Raw genomic sequence first — 18,898 nt, forward strand, 5'->3', positions numbered from 1 at the left:
GAGTATATGTAACGAGCTCACACGTTCACCTACAGCAGTGAGTATATGTGACGCGCTCACATGTTCACCTACAGTAGTGAGTATATGTGAAGAGCTCACATGTTCACCCTCAGTCGGCACAATGTCAAATTGATTCTAGAAAGGAATGGCATTTTGTGCAGGATGTTTTCTCCTTGGTTCCATCTAAAATACCGGAAAACAGAATGTCCCTTGGGAATGGGATTATGACATCTCCCTATTCACTAGTCTAAAGAAGAGAAAAATCCCTAATTTTCCATGGCTGTTCCAATGGAGGATGCTCTAATTTCTCTCATGTTGTTATATTCCTACATACCCACATAATTCCTTCTCCAAAATGCAAGTGATTTGAATGGCTCATGTATTATAGATGCTTTATTGTCAGGTAGTGGAGTAAAGCAGTTCAGAATACATTGTAAAGAAAGGAATTAAGGAGAGGGAAAGAGGGGATATAGAGAAAAGGTGATTTTGATCATAAAATGTTGCAAAGCTTTGGAGAGTGCAAACCAAATGTAAAGTCCTATTCATGAATTATAGACTTTTACATAACAACCATATGGATTTTAGATTGTTGCCCCCCAAAAACCTTATCTTACAAAGAAAACAAGTAATACATGATAAATTGCCATTAATAAATATGCATGACCAAAACAGAAATTGGCAAATAAATAATACAAAACTTTTTACAACTCTTTTATGCCTAGACATAACCCTGGTAACAATTGGCCCATTAATCAGAAAATGCCTAATCACTTTAACTTTAAACTTTGATCCCACACATAACAAAACAGTTGTTTTGGGATGAAAAAATTCACTCTGGCCAGGAATCCATCTTTTAAAAATACTATTGGTGTACGAAGACATGGATTAGCAGCCAAATATATAACAGCACTGGCATGAGAAGAATGTGAGTTAAAAGCATCAGGGTGAGGTGGCGCAGAAGAGACGATTCTGAGCGTTTGAATCAAACACATATTTTCATTTAGTGCCAGTGACATGAGGAGTGGAAGGGCCGATTGTTTATACTGCACAGATCGTCAGCGCTGCAAAACACAAACGTGCCCATCTATCGCACGCGTACACCCTCTCGTCCACAGCACACACACGCGTTCACGCAGGAGACAGTCGCACACAACACGCGCTCGTTCACAGTAGGTGCAGTGTCTCATACACGCACACACTCTCACACACACTGATCAGCAAGTAAGCGGCCAGGAAAAGGAACAAGAAGTGTCTGTGCCATCAGCCCTTTAGCCCCAGATATCACCCTGCTAAACAGTCAGACAATTAGAGGGTGCAGCAGTTGAGTTTACGGCAGAGATCCCCGGTTCTTCAAAACTGAAAAAGTGAACAAAAACCAGTTCCAGATCTCAGTAAGGGTGCTTATTGCCCACCACCCATCAGTATTACACCAGCAGCACTGCTGCATCTTTGACAACAGAGTCAGAGTCAGGGGGGCGCGAGACGTCGTCCGTGGCCCCATAAACTCTGTCCACGTTGAGCAGAATCAGGGTTTTTTTTTTTCTTCTCTTGCCTACCTCAAAGCAGTTGCCTTCATGTTCATGGCATTAGCAAGCAGATTGAGCTTCTACCAGATAACCTGCTGAGAAAAGACAAGGAGGCTTTCCTCACTATATGGCTGGCACTCTGCATTCTGCAGGCTTGCATGCATTAGGTGGATGGAAGAGAGTAGGCATAGCAAGGGAATGCCTCCTCTCACCCCAGAGGACCATATGCCTTTCAGCCTCCTTACATGAATCCAACATCGGTGGGTTTTATACACGGGCCTACCCCCTGGCAAATAATTCCATAATTGTGTTTTGTTCTCCTCCTTTTTTCTCTCACTTAAGCCCGACAGGTGTCAGGGAGGAGCGGTGGAGTAATGTGTCTTGTTTGTGATCCGTTGTGCATGAGAGAGAATTTTTGTGAGGATGAAATAAGACTGAAAGTTGCGTTCATACCATTTGCGTTCATCCCTGAGGGCAGATTTTCTTAGAAAGGCTAAAAGGGAAAACACTACCACACCATGTTGTTGTCGCCGAACAATAACCTCCATAAAACAGGACATTGCTGTCTTTTCACAAGCCATAATGAGGCTGTATTTGTTTTTCCTCAGCAGTAAGTCTGTGAGATTAAGCCCTAGTACATAGTTAACCTGCAAGAGTCTAGGTAACCATAGTGTCAGGCATTCACCCCGATAAAGTGGTGTGTCACTGTCAATTGATATCACTGCATGTTGTCTTTGATTCCAAGGGCTATACAAAAAGCCCTTTATTTACACTATTACAATGACATTATTGTGCTTTTTCCCCACAAATTTTACAGTACCTATTTACCCAGATGCTGTAGCATTCCTTTACCTCGGTAGTATGTTTATCTGGAGCCTGGGATCTGTTAAAAGAAAGTACCCTTGGTATTCTTGCAGAGAATCCTCTTGAAAGCTCTACGGAAGTCCTTGTTGAAGATCGTGTAGATGACAGGGTTGAGGCTGCTGTTGCAGTAGCCGATCCAGAAGAAGAAGGTAAAGAGAGGCTTGGGAAGAGCGCAGGTCTTTGGGCACATGGCCTGCAGGCTGTAGGAGAAGAAGAAAGGAAACCAGCAGACGACAAAGACGCCAATGACCACGGCCAGCACGAAGGTGAATCTCTTCTCGCGGTTCACCATGGCCTTGCGGCGCGCTGAACTGGGCGCGCCTTCTCGCTTGGTCTTCCGGGACGTCAGAGCGGTGCCCCTCGCCGTGGCGACCATGTCCCTGTACTTCTGCATGGTGGCTGGAGAGTGGACGCCTGCGTCGGGATCTGCGCTGGGGGTCAGCGGCGGCTCCACTCCCATCTCCCCTTGCTCTGTGTCCGAGTTGGAGGTCGAGCTCTCGTCATTGTTGTTATCAAGTCTCTTCACTCCTCTTTTCTCCTTCTTTCTCCCCTTGGGCTTATTGGGCGCCTGGTGTGGCTTTTTGGGGGAGGAGACAGAGAGGGACGGGGAGGGGCCCAGAGCAGAAGAGGGCGTGGTTGGAGCCAGAGCCACGCCTGGGGAGGGTGGAGCCAGGAGATTGCCGGTGGCCGGGGGGGCTTCCGACTGCTGCTTGCCCGCTTGAGGGGACCCTGCCTGAGCCACGGCAAGCGATGGAGGCCGCCTCTGCGGCGGGCCCGGTGTGCTCGCCATGTCCCCTCGCCCATTCTGAAGAGCCTTGGCGTTCTCCTGGGGGGCGGGGCTGCTGGCACTGACCTCCTTCCGTGGCTCGCCTGGAGGGCAGCGCGTGCGCTGCTTGGCGATCTGGTAAATGCGCATGTACACCAGGATCATGATGAGGCAGGGTGCAAAGAAGGAGCCGATGGTGGAGTAGAGGATGTACCACGGCTCGTCGTTCAGCTTGCACTGTGGCCAGCCGGGCGACTCCTCCGTCACGTTGTTCTTGTTCATGGACAGCAGCGGTGGGAAGGAGATAACCGCTGAGATCAGCCAGACCACTAGGATGGCGCTTTTAATGCGGCGCGGCGTCCTCTGCGCGCCATACGTCACGGCCCGCGAGATGGACATGTAGCGATCCAGGCTGATGGCGCACAGGTGCACGATGGATGACGTACAGAAGAGCACGTCCAGCGCCAGGTAGATCTCGCACCACACTGTGCGGAAGTACCAGTATCCCATCAGCTCATTGGCCAGGGAGAACGGAATAATAAGGGTGGCCACCAAGATGTCGGCCGCGGCCAGCGACACCAGGAAGAGGTTCTGTGGTCCCCGCAGAGAGCGGCTGGTCAGCACGGCGATGATGACTAGGATGTTACCCACGATGGTGAAGAGGATCATGAGGGTGATCGCCGTGGCGAAGGCCGCAGTCGCTTCCGGGGAGTATGGCGAGAGTTTGCTCTGATTGCACGTCGGAGAAACCAGCGCACCTGCACTGCTGCCGTTACGGCCGGCCGGATCCACGCCAACGGAACACGCGCTCTCCATAACTGCCGCTGAATTAAAGTGAACCAAATAAACTCAGTGATGTTGATGAGAGATTTATATTAGGTCACTATAGACCTTTTAAACTTCTCTGGGAATTAAATAGGTTGCAGATTTTGTAGAGTTTGTGCATAAAACCAGACGCAGTCAAGCCCCCTCGCAGACTTAGAGATCATGGCTAAAAACGGTGTCCAACTCCCCGCGAGCCCTATGTTCACATGTCCTCGAGACTTTGCGTTCCTGCCTCCGCTCGCTCTCCTCCCTGCAAGTCCATTCGTCCCCCCCACGCGCCCAAAATACTCCAGTCTCGTGTCAAGATAGCGATCAATGCTGTTTGACTTATAACGTCTAATAGTGCCGTAACTGACTTAGTGGTTATTCGAGCTCGTTTTTCTTATGGAAAATAAAATAAATGTTTCAAATTCGAATGTGGGTTACGCGTCGGACGTGCTCTACTATGGGCAGTTCTAATACTTAGTTAGTGTTAGTGTTGTTGTGCACTTGGGAAAGTGCATTACAGTAGCCTCTGGTACGATGAACGATTAAAATTAAAATAGTAACACAGGACAGTATTATAGCATTGGCCTTTGAGTGAACATAATCAGATATACTCTCACCCTTCCATTGAGAACACGGTACCTGTTGATGCGTGTTGTTTCCCTCAAAACCATTGCAAAAGCATTGCTTTTCAGGACTGATTTTGTGTGATTCTTTCCTAATTTTAAAACGACCTAAAACTGGACATTTTAGAGCTAAACGGACATTTTAGATTGGGTGAAATCTCCTCTATCCAGATGTACAACTCTCCACGGAACGCGAGGCTTTAAATACAGATCTCCAGAGACTGCGCAGCAGCGCACGGCAGAGCGCCAGTTTCTCCGCACATCGCGCTCAGTACCCACTGCCACTTTTCAAGAAACAAAAAGTTCATGCCACTTCAATAGACTGTGCCGATGGATTGTGATATCAAAAAGTGGCAAGTGTGTATTGCTCTGAGTTGCGCTGGTAAAGATGAAAAAGTATGCCTTCCTGTGTTCGGCATAGAAAAACAGAAAAGTTCTCTTGAAATATTCCTGGGTGGAGAGTTGCGCCTGGATTGATGATTTAGAAAAATGTGTGACTCAGTATGTTTGTATGTCCAAGCGTTACTAAAAACAATGCTGGAAGCCTGCTACCCCGTGTCCTTTCGTTGATGGGTGCCGTATTCACTCTGCGCAGCTTGTTCCAAGTTCAGTGCGTCCTCCTCGCCGGGCGCTTTATCCCTGCTGCAGCTTTGAGCGTCAGTACTGCGCGCAGAAGCCACTCCGGCTTAATACTAGCGAGCCTGTTCCTCTCACTGCTTTATTTTAAATGATGTCAGGACGGGCGTCACGAGGCGAGGCTTTCCCATCCATTCTGAGGTTCTCTCTCTCTCACTGTCTCTCTCTCTCTCTCTTTCTCTCTCTCCCTCTCACTCTCTCTCTCTCTCCCTCCCCTCGACGTAGCACAATAAGAGGATGCGATAGCTTATGCATTACTGCATAGCTGGATTCACAATTATGCCCAATTAAACTCTAGGATCATAGAAAAAGTAGGCCTGCACCGTGGAGAGTGAGGGTTTGGAGGAAAATAAAGTCTCTTAACCGGCTACGTGCGGGGGTTTGATCTCAAAATACAACGCGTTAACAAATAGTGCACCGGATATTATTATAGCCTTGTAAATGCATTACAGAGAAAAGGAACAGAGAAAAACTGTTCACGGTTTGGCTGTTTAAGATCATTTAAGATCATTGTGCTGCATCAGGTTTGCCTTGTACTTCATTATGAAAACATTTAATGAATTTAGATATGCTTATATATCCCTATTGTAGCCTACATGACATTTCGAATTAACTTTTGAAAACGATTCGAAGTGGTTCGATTTGTTTAATTGTAGATCACTCTGGAAATTCTGAGCCTCACGGGCCACGCACGCGAAGCCTTCACGAGCTTTTTCGGTTTGCGCGAGAGGCTTTACGCCTAACAGCTGGTGAACTACGCGCTTTGTGGCATCAGATGGGCGAAGTTACCCTGCGCCGCATTCAAACGGCCCTTCACCACCCGGGCATCCTTAAGGCCCACACCAGCGGTACCGTGGCCTTCACAACGGAACACCCAGAGACAAGTTACAACTCTAAACAATATGTGTAGATGTTATATTCCTCCACAAGCAGACAACGCGATACAGATACTGAAGTCGAGCTGAACTGATCCAGTCGTGTTTTTATTCAATGCGGGTCGTCTATTAAGAGTGGGAGCAGTGATTGCCTAGTCGCAATGGTAAAGGCCAGAGATCGCGTCAAACGCAACACAGCTCTTCCTCCGCACGGATCCAAGGATGAAGTAGACTAATGCTCACTTCATCTGACACAAAAGAACATATGACCAAGATAAAAGCCCCCCCAGCCGTATACAAGCCGTGTGGCATATTACTGTCTTACATTTAAGTGGGCACAAACGGTTGGTGGCGCGTTTTCCGCACCAAGCGTAGCACATAAAGTCATGAGTCTCAGTCGAGTGACAACTTAAAGCGCACTTATGCTTTCATAGTCGTCATTTATCCGTGTTTGATGGAGTATTTTACTTAGAAAGCTTGTCAGATTCCGGAGTATGATTTTGGTGGTTATACATTTATAAGACAAAAAGGGGTAGACGGGAGAAAGCTTGTCTATTTATCAGCAAAGAAATTCTTGCGGTACGTCCCGCCACCTAGTGTACCAAATAAAATTGCGGCGGTTGTTTTCTCTTTCAAAATGTGACGACAAACTGGAGACATGCAAAATGCCAGGTGTTTGGCGCGTGTCATAATAAGTCGAAGTCAAATTTATTTCCATAGCGCTTTTTACAAGAGCTGTCGGCACAAAGCAGCTTTTACACATGTCCAAGCCTCGAGTTAGCAAGCCAAGGGCGACAACGACAAACTCCCCCAGGGCACAAGGAAGAAACCTTCAGAAGAGCCAAGGGGGGGCAGGGGTGAGCATGCTCCTCTGGTTGACAACCGCTACCACAATATAAACAATAAGGAGCAGAATAAGTGGGCATAGAGAATAATAAGAGTGTCATAATGAGAGGGAGAGAGAGAGAGAGACATGCAAAATAAACAAGTAAAAATACTTCAGGGTAATGCCCAAACTTATTAAACATGAGTATTTTTCTCAAACGAGGGTACTTTTCCAGTATTGCTCTTACCAATGTGCCATTAGAGAAGGTGCAGGAAGCTGCAGCAATATGTCAGCAATACAGGGTAGGCACAGCCATTCAAGGGAATGTGTGTGTCACACCGAGCAAGCCCACTCTGGATATTGACCTGTTCCATTATGGCTGCCCCACTAATGAGCCAGTGGAATAAGTCTGTACAGGCAGTATCAGTCCATGCTTAAAACTCCACACTATCCATATGTGAACGGAGGGCCTATATAGCTTGCATTAAGCATTTTGTAAATGTGCTGTGTAGTTGCAGGTCTAACAGAAGCATTTTGTAAATGTGCTGTGTAGTTACAGGTCAGTTAAACACCAGGGAGAGCAAAATCCAGGACTGGATTAAGACTCCAGGGCCAGATTTAAGTACAGTACAACTGGATTAAATTACCGAAGACACCACGTGAATATGCGTGAAAATAAATACTTTTAGCCTACTTAATCAGATAAACTTTAGGTAATAGCATGCCCAGTGGGACTAATTCGAGTCAAACATTTTTAGAAGACAAATGATCAATAGTTTAAATAGTAAACTATTGGCAAAATGAAAACCTTTGCACTTTGACTGTCTACCATTTCACAGTCAAATACTGCCACCATGTGGCTGTCCCTTGTATTATTATACTGCGGTCAACTGAGGGCGCTATTCTCTCCGTCCTGAGAGGTCAACCAGCTTTCTTTTCAATTCGCCTGTTCAAAACTACAATGGGTAACAGCTACCTGAACATGTCCGTTCTTAATTCCGGTACAGTACATTTCGGTATATGACCAAGTTATCCATGGAAAAATGTCTGATAAAGAAACAGCTTTGTTTAAAAAGAAACCTCTCAACGCTTGTTTGCATATTTGATGGTGCCTCTAGGCTCCAAAATCATATACGATTTAAAATGTGACTGAGCAAAAAATATTATAACCATACTGGGCAAATGATGAGTTCCAAAGAAAAAAAAATTCATAAAGAATTTCGAAGTCCTTTGAATGAACTATATGATAACAATTTTGAAAATATTTTTATACAATAAAGTGCAAACATACCAGAAAATGAGAATTATAATAGGAAATATAATCACTGGTCAAATGATGAATTACAAACACAAAATGCCTTATAGTATGCCACATTTGTTTAATAGACATTTGGAAGTACTTTACACAATATAATTTAATCATTATATTATCAGATGACATTGAAAAATATTTACAGTAAAGTGCACTGCTCAGTGGATTAAAAATAAATATTTACTAAAAACACTGGAGTAATGGAGAAAAACGGAAAACTTTGAAGTTCTTGCACCATCACTGGGATGGATTCAACAGATGATATTGCTTTACACACATTAGTAATGAACATGACACCTGCTCTAGCTTGCAGCTGGAAATCACAGTTTGAGAGGTCGTGCCCTTTGATCCCTCCCTGAGTGTGGTAAAGCTCGAGATCTGCTTCACGGCAAACCAACCAACAAACCAACCAAGCCAATCAGGTTGACATTATATGTGTTCAGGAAGTATAACTGGTAGAAGCTTATTACCAAAGTCTGCATGATAATGTTGGCTGAGTCCTAAATAAGGCAGAAACGACCTGGAAAATGAAATATTGCTCTTCTCCATATCCTCCTGAGACCTAACTTGTGTATCTTTGGTTACTCCTATCTTTCTAACACTAGCACCTTTATCTATGAAAACTAAGCAGTGTCAGGTAGTTGTTTGCTGTTCTTGTATAAGGCCACATGGTGTTGTGAGATTAAGGCCTCTTTTACCTCTTTGAATGTGTGGACATGCAACAGCTACAAGGCTTGCTGCTTGACTTACAATGCCTGTCCTAAACCTTGCACCAAGCCTTGTTCTACCCTTTATTACTGGAGCAACATGGTAGTAGGATTTGAACATTTCTGTTGTCACAATGGTACAGTGAGACTTACTGTTCAGTCATAGATCTGCTCAGTTTCGTGTGCAGTGCCCTCTACCAAACTAAACTAAACAAGCCATGTTAAATTACACATCATTGTGTTGGATCATAGTGTGAATGCAGGAGGGGTTCTGTTTCAGTTTGCGTATGTGTGTGAAGGCCTCTCAGGGAATTTACAATTAGAGGCCCACCTTTGAAAAGCCTGCTTAGATCCAGTTGGCATCAGTTCGCAAAAAAAGCTTCACTTGTTGGATTACAGCCACTGGTCCATGTGACATTGCAGTCCTCTCTGAACCTCTGGGCTTTGGTGCCCAGGCTGGAGCAAAGACTTCTGCCTCTAAGGTTCAGTCAGGCTCCTGGAGGGCATGTTATTAAAGGTCTCTATCCTGGGTGTACAGCTAGTGAAATGTGCCGCCGTGTTGTCTGAGTCCAGAACAGCGTAGGGGCACAGGACGTCAGTCTCGAACTGCAACAGCTGCCCCATGAACGCCAGGTTTGGAGAAATGACCTGACGCCTTCGCTTGACAAAGTCGAAAGCCTCGTCCAACCGCACACGTTGGGCATGGATCAGGTATGCCAGGCAGATGGTGGCAGAACGGGAGATGCCAGCCTGGCAGTGCACCAGAACACAACCGCCACTCTCCTTCACGGAGTCTGAAAAAGGGTCAAAGAGGAGAAGGGAGTTAATTACATCGTTGCTTTCCCAAAGACAAAGCAGATCAAAGCTATCTGTCCAGTAACGCAAAGGTTACCAAAATAGCGGCGTTGTGGCACTCACCAATGAATTGGATGGCCTCGGGGAAGAGCACGCGTATATCCGCGGCGAGGCTGTCCTCCACCCGCAGCGTCATGTAACGCAGCTCCTCTTCGAACAGGTTGGGACAGGACGAGGAGACGTTGAGCACCGCTGTGATGCCGCAGCGCTCCAGCGTCTCTCTTCGCGACGAGTGATGCGCGCTGCCCAGAAAAAGGAAGGGCAGGATTTCCACCGGACCTCCCTGCGAGTTCAAACGTAAGGATTTGACTGTGTTTTTACGGTCCGACTTCATTAGTTCACCATGTTATTCTCCTCCGGTTCATTTTTTACGACTGTATTGTAAAGATGTTCTATGATTGGTATTCCGTATTAATTTTATTTGGTTGCACATAATTTGGTTGGACTTAAGACTTATTTAAGGAACATTTTATTCTGATACGTTTTCGTCAGTGTTCGGCGTATTAAATGACCTGCAAAATTCGTAGATGTAGAATATATGCAAGAAGTGAGTCTAAGATTGTCGAACATTTATTTCAAAATTCTCTCTCGTTTATTCAAAATGAACTCCTCAGGTTTAGTTCCTGTTCGGTTCCCAGAGCGATACACTTATATCCCTTCACTCCGACTGTACAACTGTACCTGGTCATAGAGGGGAGTCGTTCTGCCAGATATCACCGGCTCCGAGTCACTGAGAGCGGGGTGATTTTGCGAGTTGAAACAGAGATCAGGATAAGCCGCCAAAAAGCCATCAAATCCACCTAAAAATCGTTAATTAAATAAATTGACGCGATATTAAAATATTACACTAATAAACCTTTGCAGAGATGTAGGCACTCAAGAATGAAAACAACCTGAGATTAATTCACTGAGAAGCTAGAATATCATAGATACTATAAATTCCGTTCTAATTAGGTCTAAGCGCATAAATCAATTCATTTTAATTGTCGTATTTAGGAGACCATGTGGCCTAGTTTGCCAAAACAGTTATGCAATTAAATAATCGTTGTTTCATATATATATATATATATATATATATATATATATATATATATATATATATATATATATAAACACATTTTACATTATTCTGAAACAAAGATTATATATATATGAGTGAAAACCAAAGCTGGAGAATATCTTACCTTGTAGGAAACAAATCTGCGTGGTGGCCGACTGGACCTCTAAGTGTAGCGCGCTGATCAGGAGACAGGCCAGACTCTCGCTCTTTAGCTCTCCGACGGAGCGACTCTTGTCGTCCAGCACCACTATAGGCGAGAAGTCCCCGCTCCGCAAGCGGCCCAGGAGGGACTTGTCTGCCACCAGCCACTCCAGGCACACGACGGAGCTCTTAGACCTGCGCCGCAGCATGGAGTTCCAGTTCACGTTGTGGGAGTCGCGAATGTGCGCCCTGGAGAAGCCAAGGAATGGCCTGCAGTCCAAGACGACGCATCGTTTAGAGCCGAAGAACTCCGGCGGACGAGTCCGGAGAATCTGCACCAGTTCTCCACCTGTGATCACTAGATGGTCAACCATCCCCATGGCCTCTATATGTACCTGTAGTAAGTGTGGCTGACGAATAAGTGTTCTGTAGTAAGTGTTCTGACGAATGCCCAAGGCTTGTAGGTTTTGTTTTGTTCTCCACGCAGCTCCACAGCGTACACTGTCAACGCGTTTTAGGTTTTTTTTTTTTAAAAAAAAGGTTTTGGTTTCTAGATATTTTCCTTTAAAAAAAAGCAATAGAAAAATATAACGAAAATCCACTCTAATGTTGTATTTAAAATAATTTCTTTACATATGCTATCTAGAACCGCACGTTTTTTATTATGTGAATGTGTAATGTCAGTTTGAAACTTCCCTATTGTTACCCTACGTAAGTCTCCTGCAGCGGAGCGGTGAGTGCGCTCTTTTGTACGCACCACAGCCCCGCCCCCTTTCCCCCCGCTAAGGACAAACGTCATAGACGGAAACCCCATATATGGTCATTCAGCGTCAACCGGTATACCATATTGGGACTTTGACGCGCACGCGCTCCTATTCCCTTAGGCACGTGGTGGCTGGGTTACCCCCGTGTTTTTTCATTGTGTGACGTATGTTGCAGCTACACAGCAACCGCTCCATGTACTCACTCACACTCACTCACTCTCTCTCTCTCTCTCTCTCTCTCTCACACACAAACACACACACACACACACACACACACACACACACAGTGGGTCTCGGTGTCTGTTCTGCTACACCTCCGTGGACCAAGAAGCAAATATGAAAGCTGCTACCACTGAATCACACATGAGTCACTGTGTTTGATGCTGTGACACTAACGTGTAAACACATATGGATCATGCTTGTGTGTGTGTGTGTGTGTGTGTGTGTGTGTGTGTGGGCACAATGCATCTACAGCATTTTTCCATGCAGGTGCAGAAACGTGGGCATGAGTGTATATAAAATGACGTTGCACATTAGAACAAAAGTTTAAAAAGTAGGGAAAAAAAAATCTCGAATTTTTCCTACATTTGTTCCATGTGTTCTCTTTAACCATGGACTGTAGACACATATCGTGAACAGAGACCGTTGGTTGTTCATGAGATGGACAAATTGAACAGCAGAAGCAATTACACCACTAGCCTTGCTGCTGAAATCAGCCCACTGAGTTTACAAAACATCCTTTCTGCCCGTACAAACCGTTCTCGCGAATAAACAGATCAGCACGGCGACAAACCATTCAGAAAGGAAATGTAAAAATAATAGCAACTGTGAGCTGTGAATTTGCAGTTACAGGGGAATTAAATAGGTAGGCAGGAGAAGCTAATCTTGTACAGCAATCTGTAATCTGAGGTCACGGCCTCAAAGAACGTGCCAATGTCATTACAGGCTTTTAATGAGTTTACTGAAGAGGAGGATGAAGACCATGGGTCATCTAGAGTACCATGTAATCTTCCAAACTGAACTGTCTTCTGTTAAGATGAATTTACTTGTATGTAACATACTTTGTTCCACATGCACCCATGACCTATGTTTAGGCATCGTGCGATGACAGTACTTCAGTGCCATAAAATGAACAAAAGGCAATAATGCATGATATGAATGCACAATAATAATTACAAATATTACACAAAGCAAATGACCATGAGGTCAAGCGCTGGTACCAAGGCTTCAATATCAACTTTAACTGACCTGACATTAACAACCCCCAGACTTATTGCACTTGTTTCTGGGCTGAAGCCTTGGTGAGTATCTCCTATGACCAATAGTATACAGTGCCACCAGAAACAAATCATTATCTATATTGCTAAGAGGATTTATGTAGACACCTCTTGCAGTCAAACATTGTAAAATGATGCGCCATCACTTTTTACTGTGGCCAGCCACTCTGACTATAAACTGTCTGAAACATTCGACAACAGTCGACCGGACAGCAGGTTTAAACAGCAGCAGATGGGATGGTAGCTTCCTGCCATGTTATATATCCAGCACAATAATGCTGGTGGCACCTTACTGCTTCTCGCCCGCTAGAATCCAGTATCATCCTCTCATCTCTCACCTCTGCTGAGACTCTTTCAGGGCAGGGGTGGTATAGCTTATTATCACGCTGCTGTGTTAGATAACTGGGGAAATGTTTTGGATCCAGCGCAGCAGGGTGAACACCCTCCTGCTCCGGTACGTTCCCACGTCACAGACGACCTCCGACCCTAATGACCCACACAGCCTTTTTGACGCAGCCAGTCCCTCACCGCTACTCCTGCGGGAAACGTCCGCTCACTATGCGTTCCTGCCCTGCTTTATGGCTGGGTTGTTGCTGCTCTCTCCACATTCATCATCATCATTATTGTGTTTATTTATGTATCCATGCATTTGCTTGTTTGTTTACTTATATGTTTTTAACCTACCATCCTTTCTCAAAACCTTTAGCTCCACACGTGCCAGACCCAGTGTGTTCTGTTCGTGTATCACATATATTCTTATTTGACTTTCTGGGGTCATAGTCGTTTTCGGCTTTCATCGCTCTCTCACTCTTCCACGCAGTGGAAACTATTTCATTACATGCAGCCTAAGCTAAAATAGAATGCCCTGACAAAGCTTCCCATCCTTGACTAGGATTTGACATCGCTTTTTCTCAAGAGGAAGGCGTAACAGTAACTAATTACCATATATAAGGAGGGAGTTGTGAGAACGGAATGGATGTGCTAGTGCCCGGAAGGCTGCTAGTGCTACTGCTAGTGCCATGATGTGACATCCTCTGCAGTGCCACCGGTTTTCTTCATGGTGATGAGTTATGCAGCATAGTACGTGTCAGTGATGAGCTTTGCCACACTGTAAATGTCACTGAAGTTGTATACAAGCGAGCCCATGGCATTATGTGTGGATGTTCAGTCAGGTTGTGTCAGTTTCCTTTGTCTGTTTACAAAACACACCTCCTGAGATGACCATGCAGCTTTGTAGCCATATGCCATAGTAACACCACTTTACAAGAGTGTACAGTGTGACTATCATTTTAAGGACTGCAAGACCATTTGTTTAAAAAATAATAGTCATTTAGTGAAACTCAGTCACAAAGTGAAGTGTTTTCACTGAACATGTGACCATGACATAATGGGAACATGAAATCATAGTCATAGAGAGAATACAAAAATGTCAGTATATTCTTAGTGTCAGTAAAGTCTGATATACTGCTGGGAATCACTGTTGTGGGATTTTTATTTCTTGTTCATAGTCATTTATAATAACAAAGTCATTTGACTGACTCAGTGACATTAGTCGTTTAAAGACAAGATGATTTTATCTCAGCCAGCGGTCATGTAAATCACATCCACCAGAGTGTAGAATGACAAGCCAAAACTAAAATACTGTCTTGAGAGGAAGAGGAGGAGGAAGTTCCTCCCACTGCACACGTTTTCCCCCTCTCCCTAGTGACTGGATGAGCTCATCTTGAGAAACAGTCATCCTCTCATTCAGCTCGAGAAACAGTCATCCCCTCGCTCAGCTCGAGAGACACTCATCCCCACTCATCCTCACTCACGAGACACTCGAGAGACACTCATCCCCTCGCTCAGCTCGAGAGACACTCATCCCCACTCATCCTCACTCACGAGACACTCGAGAGACACTCATCCCCTCGCTCAGCTCGAGAGACTCTTGCTCTTCCGCTCACGTGAGCGTGAGTGTTCCCTTAAGGCCTCCCCCCCTCAGCCTACAGCCTACATTAGAGCAACAGCATAAACTCCTCACGTTTTGACTGGCCACTTTACACAGGAAGGACTTGAGATGATCCAACAGGAAGGACTTGAGATGATCGTGTCCTGGTTCAGCCTTGCAGAAGCTCTCATGCCCTGCAGTCTCGATAGGAGGAAACAGTGTGCACGAGATGTGCACAACTCATTTGTATCTCATCCATGCTCTATTCAGTAATGCATTAAAAACTAAAACTGGCTGGAGATAGGAGTACCATAGCCTGGATTTTGTCTGTTGGTGGCGTTTCCCATTGACATACAGACATGGTTTATGGGTGAGTGGAACCAAAAAGGGCTGGGTGCTAATTGGTTGCTGTGACCCAGGGAACTGGGTGCTAATTGGTTGCAGTGACCCAGGGAACTGGGTGCTAATTGGTTGCTGTGACCCAGGGAACTGGGTGCTAATTGGTTGCAGTGACCCAGGGAACTGGGTGCTGACTGGTTGCTGTGACCCAGGGAACTGGGTGCTAATTGGTTGCTGTGACCCAGGGAACTGGGTGCTAATTGGTTGCAGTGACCCAGGGAACTGGGTGCTGACTGGTTGCAGTGACCCAGGGAACTGGGTGCTGACTGGTTGCTGTGACCCAGGGAACTGGGTGCTGACTGGTTGCTGTGACCCAGGGAACTGGGTGCTAATTGGTTGCTGTGACCCAGGGAACTGGGTGCTAATTGGTTGCAGTGACCCAGGGAACTGGGTACTGACTGGTTGCAGTGACCCAGGGAACTGGGTGCTGACTGGTTGCAGTGACCCAGGGAACTGGGTGCTGACTGGTTGCAGTGACCCAGGGAACTGGGTGCTGACTGGTTGCAGTGACCCAGGGAACTGGGTACTGACTGGTTGCTGTGACCCTGGCCAGGCAGGCAAATAACTGAGTTCATTAGTATTAAGGAAGCACACATGTAAACATTAGGGCAGTGAGGAAAAAGGAATTAACTTCTGAGGAGACATGTGAATGACCATCAGTTATAGGTGTCATTACGTATGATTCTTTGTGAGGAAGTGACAGACCTGAAACTGTGTCCTGTGTCGCTTTTTGTAGCATGATGTACACTGGGGTGAGACAACACACCATATCTGTCTGGAAACTACTGAGTCTGCTGAGAGGTGGTAGTGGAGCATTATCATTTCTTGCACTGTAACAGAGCCCCCACCCCCCCAGGCCAACCAACAAGCCCCTCCAGCACAGCGAAGCATGGAGTGGGCCAATATTGTGGGCTTCCTCTTCCTCTGCATATCCTGTCTCTTATTGCATCATTCTAGGTGTTAGTGACGTTGTTGCACTTATGTTATAATCCATTACCAAACTGTACAGACTGTAGCATAGACTATAGTGTGTGTGTGTGTGTGTGTATGTGTGTGTGTGTGTGTGTGTGTGTGTGTGTGTGTATATATAAACTTAACCATGTGCCATGTGTGAGAATGTGCATGAGCACTGCTGTTGAGTATGTGTGTGTAATCGGAAGGTGAATGTATCTGCAAGCAGGTGTGTGTTTGCATATGTGTAGGTGTGTGTCGGTCTGCGTCAAACTGCGTCGGTGAGGAGACATACATTTACGTAAGTGTGTGTGGACTTCATGCTGAAGAATGGCTATGAATATGTGTGTCTCTGTGTGTGTCTGGGGGTGCTTGTTAAAGTGTAACATGACAATAGAGATGTGGGCCGGTCGTGTGGTTAGTGTCACAGGAAGTGTATAGTTTCCCGACTTCCTGTTGAGCTGGCAGTGGAAAGTGCACATGAGCTTGCTTGCGCACGGCCGTTCGCACCACTGTGCCCTCACCTCAACTACCCAATAGCACAGGAAAGCCTAAAATAGTCAGAGGAAGTTTCCAACATTACAGATGTTTACATAAAAATAAAGTCTGATCGCTACACAGGAATTAGACGGAGTGTTTACTGAAACTATGTGAAAGGAGAATTGTTGCTGGAAGCGTGAGGATCTGGTTAAGATATGTTTTGATGTACAGCATTAAAGGTAGAACAGGTTAGTGCTTGCGCACAGATTAGATATTTAAACTATGATCTAATCGAATCATATATTCTAGTCATAGAAGCCTCTGTTAGACGTCAGTGCTTGTGCTTGATCAGGACTGAAAGAAAAATGTGCTAAAATAGTGACAGTGAAATTGTGGTTTAGTCACAGAGGAAGTTGATGAGTGGGATCTCTGGGGGGGAAGAAAAGGGATGAAAATTTTCTGACAACAAAACAGATACAGGAACCAAAATAAAACGGAAATAGTGCTAAATGATCATTACATTCGTTAGGTTTTGCTCCTACAAGACTGGTTACCTGGGGCTTTGCTGAACAGTTAGAGCTTCACTTTTGGGGGAAGAAAATGTGTTTAAGGGGAAATATTGCATGTTAATCTTGCTCACCTCTTTGACTTAAAATGGAAAATATTTATCTGGTGTTGAAGGTGTAATGCATCCTCCTAGAAAGATTCCTTTCTGCAGTTTAGTTAACCCCTCTCCCTTAATCCCACTGTTCATTGATCTCACTCACTTAATCTCACTTCCTTGACCGCTCTAGATCAGATGTGCTGGATTTGGGCTGGACGTGAAAGCCACAGGTAGCTGGGTCTCCAGATGGTGAGTTGATATTGACAGGTTAAAACAAATGAGGATTTTATGGGTCTAGAATAATGTGCTGGTTGATAACATTCAAATTGCTGTTAAATATTACAGATAATTAATAAATGTAAAGCAACCAAACACAAAAAGACACGATTACCAGGATTTAGCTACAAAAACCGTAAAAAAGTGAAAGATTCTGGTATGCCCAGTCACCTCCAGTAACGTCAGACCTACTGAATTTCCTGCAGAAGATCAACTGGGAATACACAAGCAAATTTCTGCAAACTGGACATAACTAAACCACAACCACAACTTGGCACTACAAATGACAGTCAGAATGAATCAAAACTAAATCTGGTCTGCTAAATCAGACCATGTTAAAACAGGAAGTCCCACAGTCTGATGGTTAAGTGTGCAGATTTTCAAATGGGGGAACTTTTTTGCGGAAAAAAAAAGGTTTTCTGTGCTGGTTCCCCACCACTGGCACCAATGAATGGATAATCCAGGGGACTGACCAGTGGACATGGGAATATTCATTCTAGAAGACTATTATAAATCATGAGATGTTCATGTACCCCCCCCCCCACTGTTTTCTGGTTCTTTCATTTCCATCCATTCATCAGAGATAATGTATGTCTTTACCCCGTTCTAATGAAAGAACTTAATTAGCTTTACTTCATGGAAGAAATCTGGTGTGTATAATTATGCTCTGTGAGTGAACTGCATGTGACCGGGGCTGGGGGCTAAATGACCTCAGTAGGAAGATTGTTCATGAAGATAAGCCCAAAATAACCCAGCTGGCTGACCAAGCGCAGCGCCTCCAGGCTGTAGCCCAGGGCCAGACACATGACTGCCATCTTCATGCTTATGCTCCTTCTCCATCCTGACCTTCTGAATGCATCGTCTGATTTAAGACCGTTATACATGCACCTGACGCCACACAGCAGACCTTCAACAGCAGGCACTGGTCTATTGTATTGTCTGTTTGCGTTGTCATGCTCCTGGAGCATGCTGGGGCATTTCTCTCCCTGTTGCTCTCATCAGATCCACATTTTGTCCCTGCCTCTGCCTCCCTCGCTCTCTGGCTCGCCATCTCGCCATCTCGCCAGCACTGTGGAGCTGCGACACGGGGCAACAGCACAGAGGGAATAAAAACAGAACTCGTTTGTGTCTGAAATGTTGCCACCCAACCAGGCCACAGCCCTTTAACGAAGGCAAGTTATTCAAGCAGTGGACACATGATCACAAAAGCAGA

At 45.3% G+C, this 18,898-nt stretch overlaps 3 protein-coding genes across 3 annotated transcripts in view; all 3 read right to left on the reverse strand.

The window, feature by feature from the left end:
* Nucleotides 1-380: 380 nt before the first annotated feature.
* Nucleotides 381-5,344, reverse strand: adra2b (adrenoceptor alpha 2B). Its single transcript, XM_027027951.3, has one exon. The coding sequence runs from the start codon at nucleotides 3,970-3,972 to the stop codon at nucleotides 2,413-2,415; it is 1,560 nt and encodes a 519-aa protein (XP_026883752.3). The 5' UTR covers nucleotides 3,973-5,344; the 3' UTR covers nucleotides 381-2,412.
* Nucleotides 5,345-8,288: 2,944 nt separating this feature from the next.
* On the reverse strand, nucleotides 8,289-11,736 carry dusp2 (dual specificity phosphatase 2). Its single transcript, XM_027027964.3, has 4 exons — nucleotides 10,988-11,736; nucleotides 10,485-10,603; nucleotides 9,867-10,086; nucleotides 8,289-9,742 (listed from the first exon to the last, which is right to left on the reverse strand). The coding sequence occupies exons 1-4, from the start codon at nucleotides 11,382-11,384 to the stop codon at nucleotides 9,426-9,428; spliced, it is 1,053 nt and encodes a 350-aa protein (XP_026883765.2). The 5' UTR covers nucleotides 11,385-11,736; the 3' UTR covers nucleotides 8,289-9,425.
* Nucleotides 11,737-18,227: 6,491 nt separating this feature from the next.
* izumo1 (izumo sperm-oocyte fusion 1) overlaps nucleotides 18,228-18,898 on the reverse strand; it is a 4,859-nt gene continuing 4,188 nt past the window's right edge. Inside the window, exon 8 of the mRNA XM_035536452.2 lies at nucleotides 18,228-18,898. This exon is cut by the window's right edge and continues 1,200 nt beyond it. The gene's annotated coding sequence lies outside the window, so the exon portion shown is untranslated.

This window comes from Electrophorus electricus, chromosome 20 (assembly GCF_041902795.1).
Source record: "Electrophorus electricus isolate QZ-2024a chromosome 20, ASM4190279v1, whole genome shotgun sequence".
Lineage (NCBI taxonomy): Eukaryota > Metazoa > Chordata > Actinopteri > Gymnotiformes > Gymnotidae > Electrophorus > Electrophorus electricus.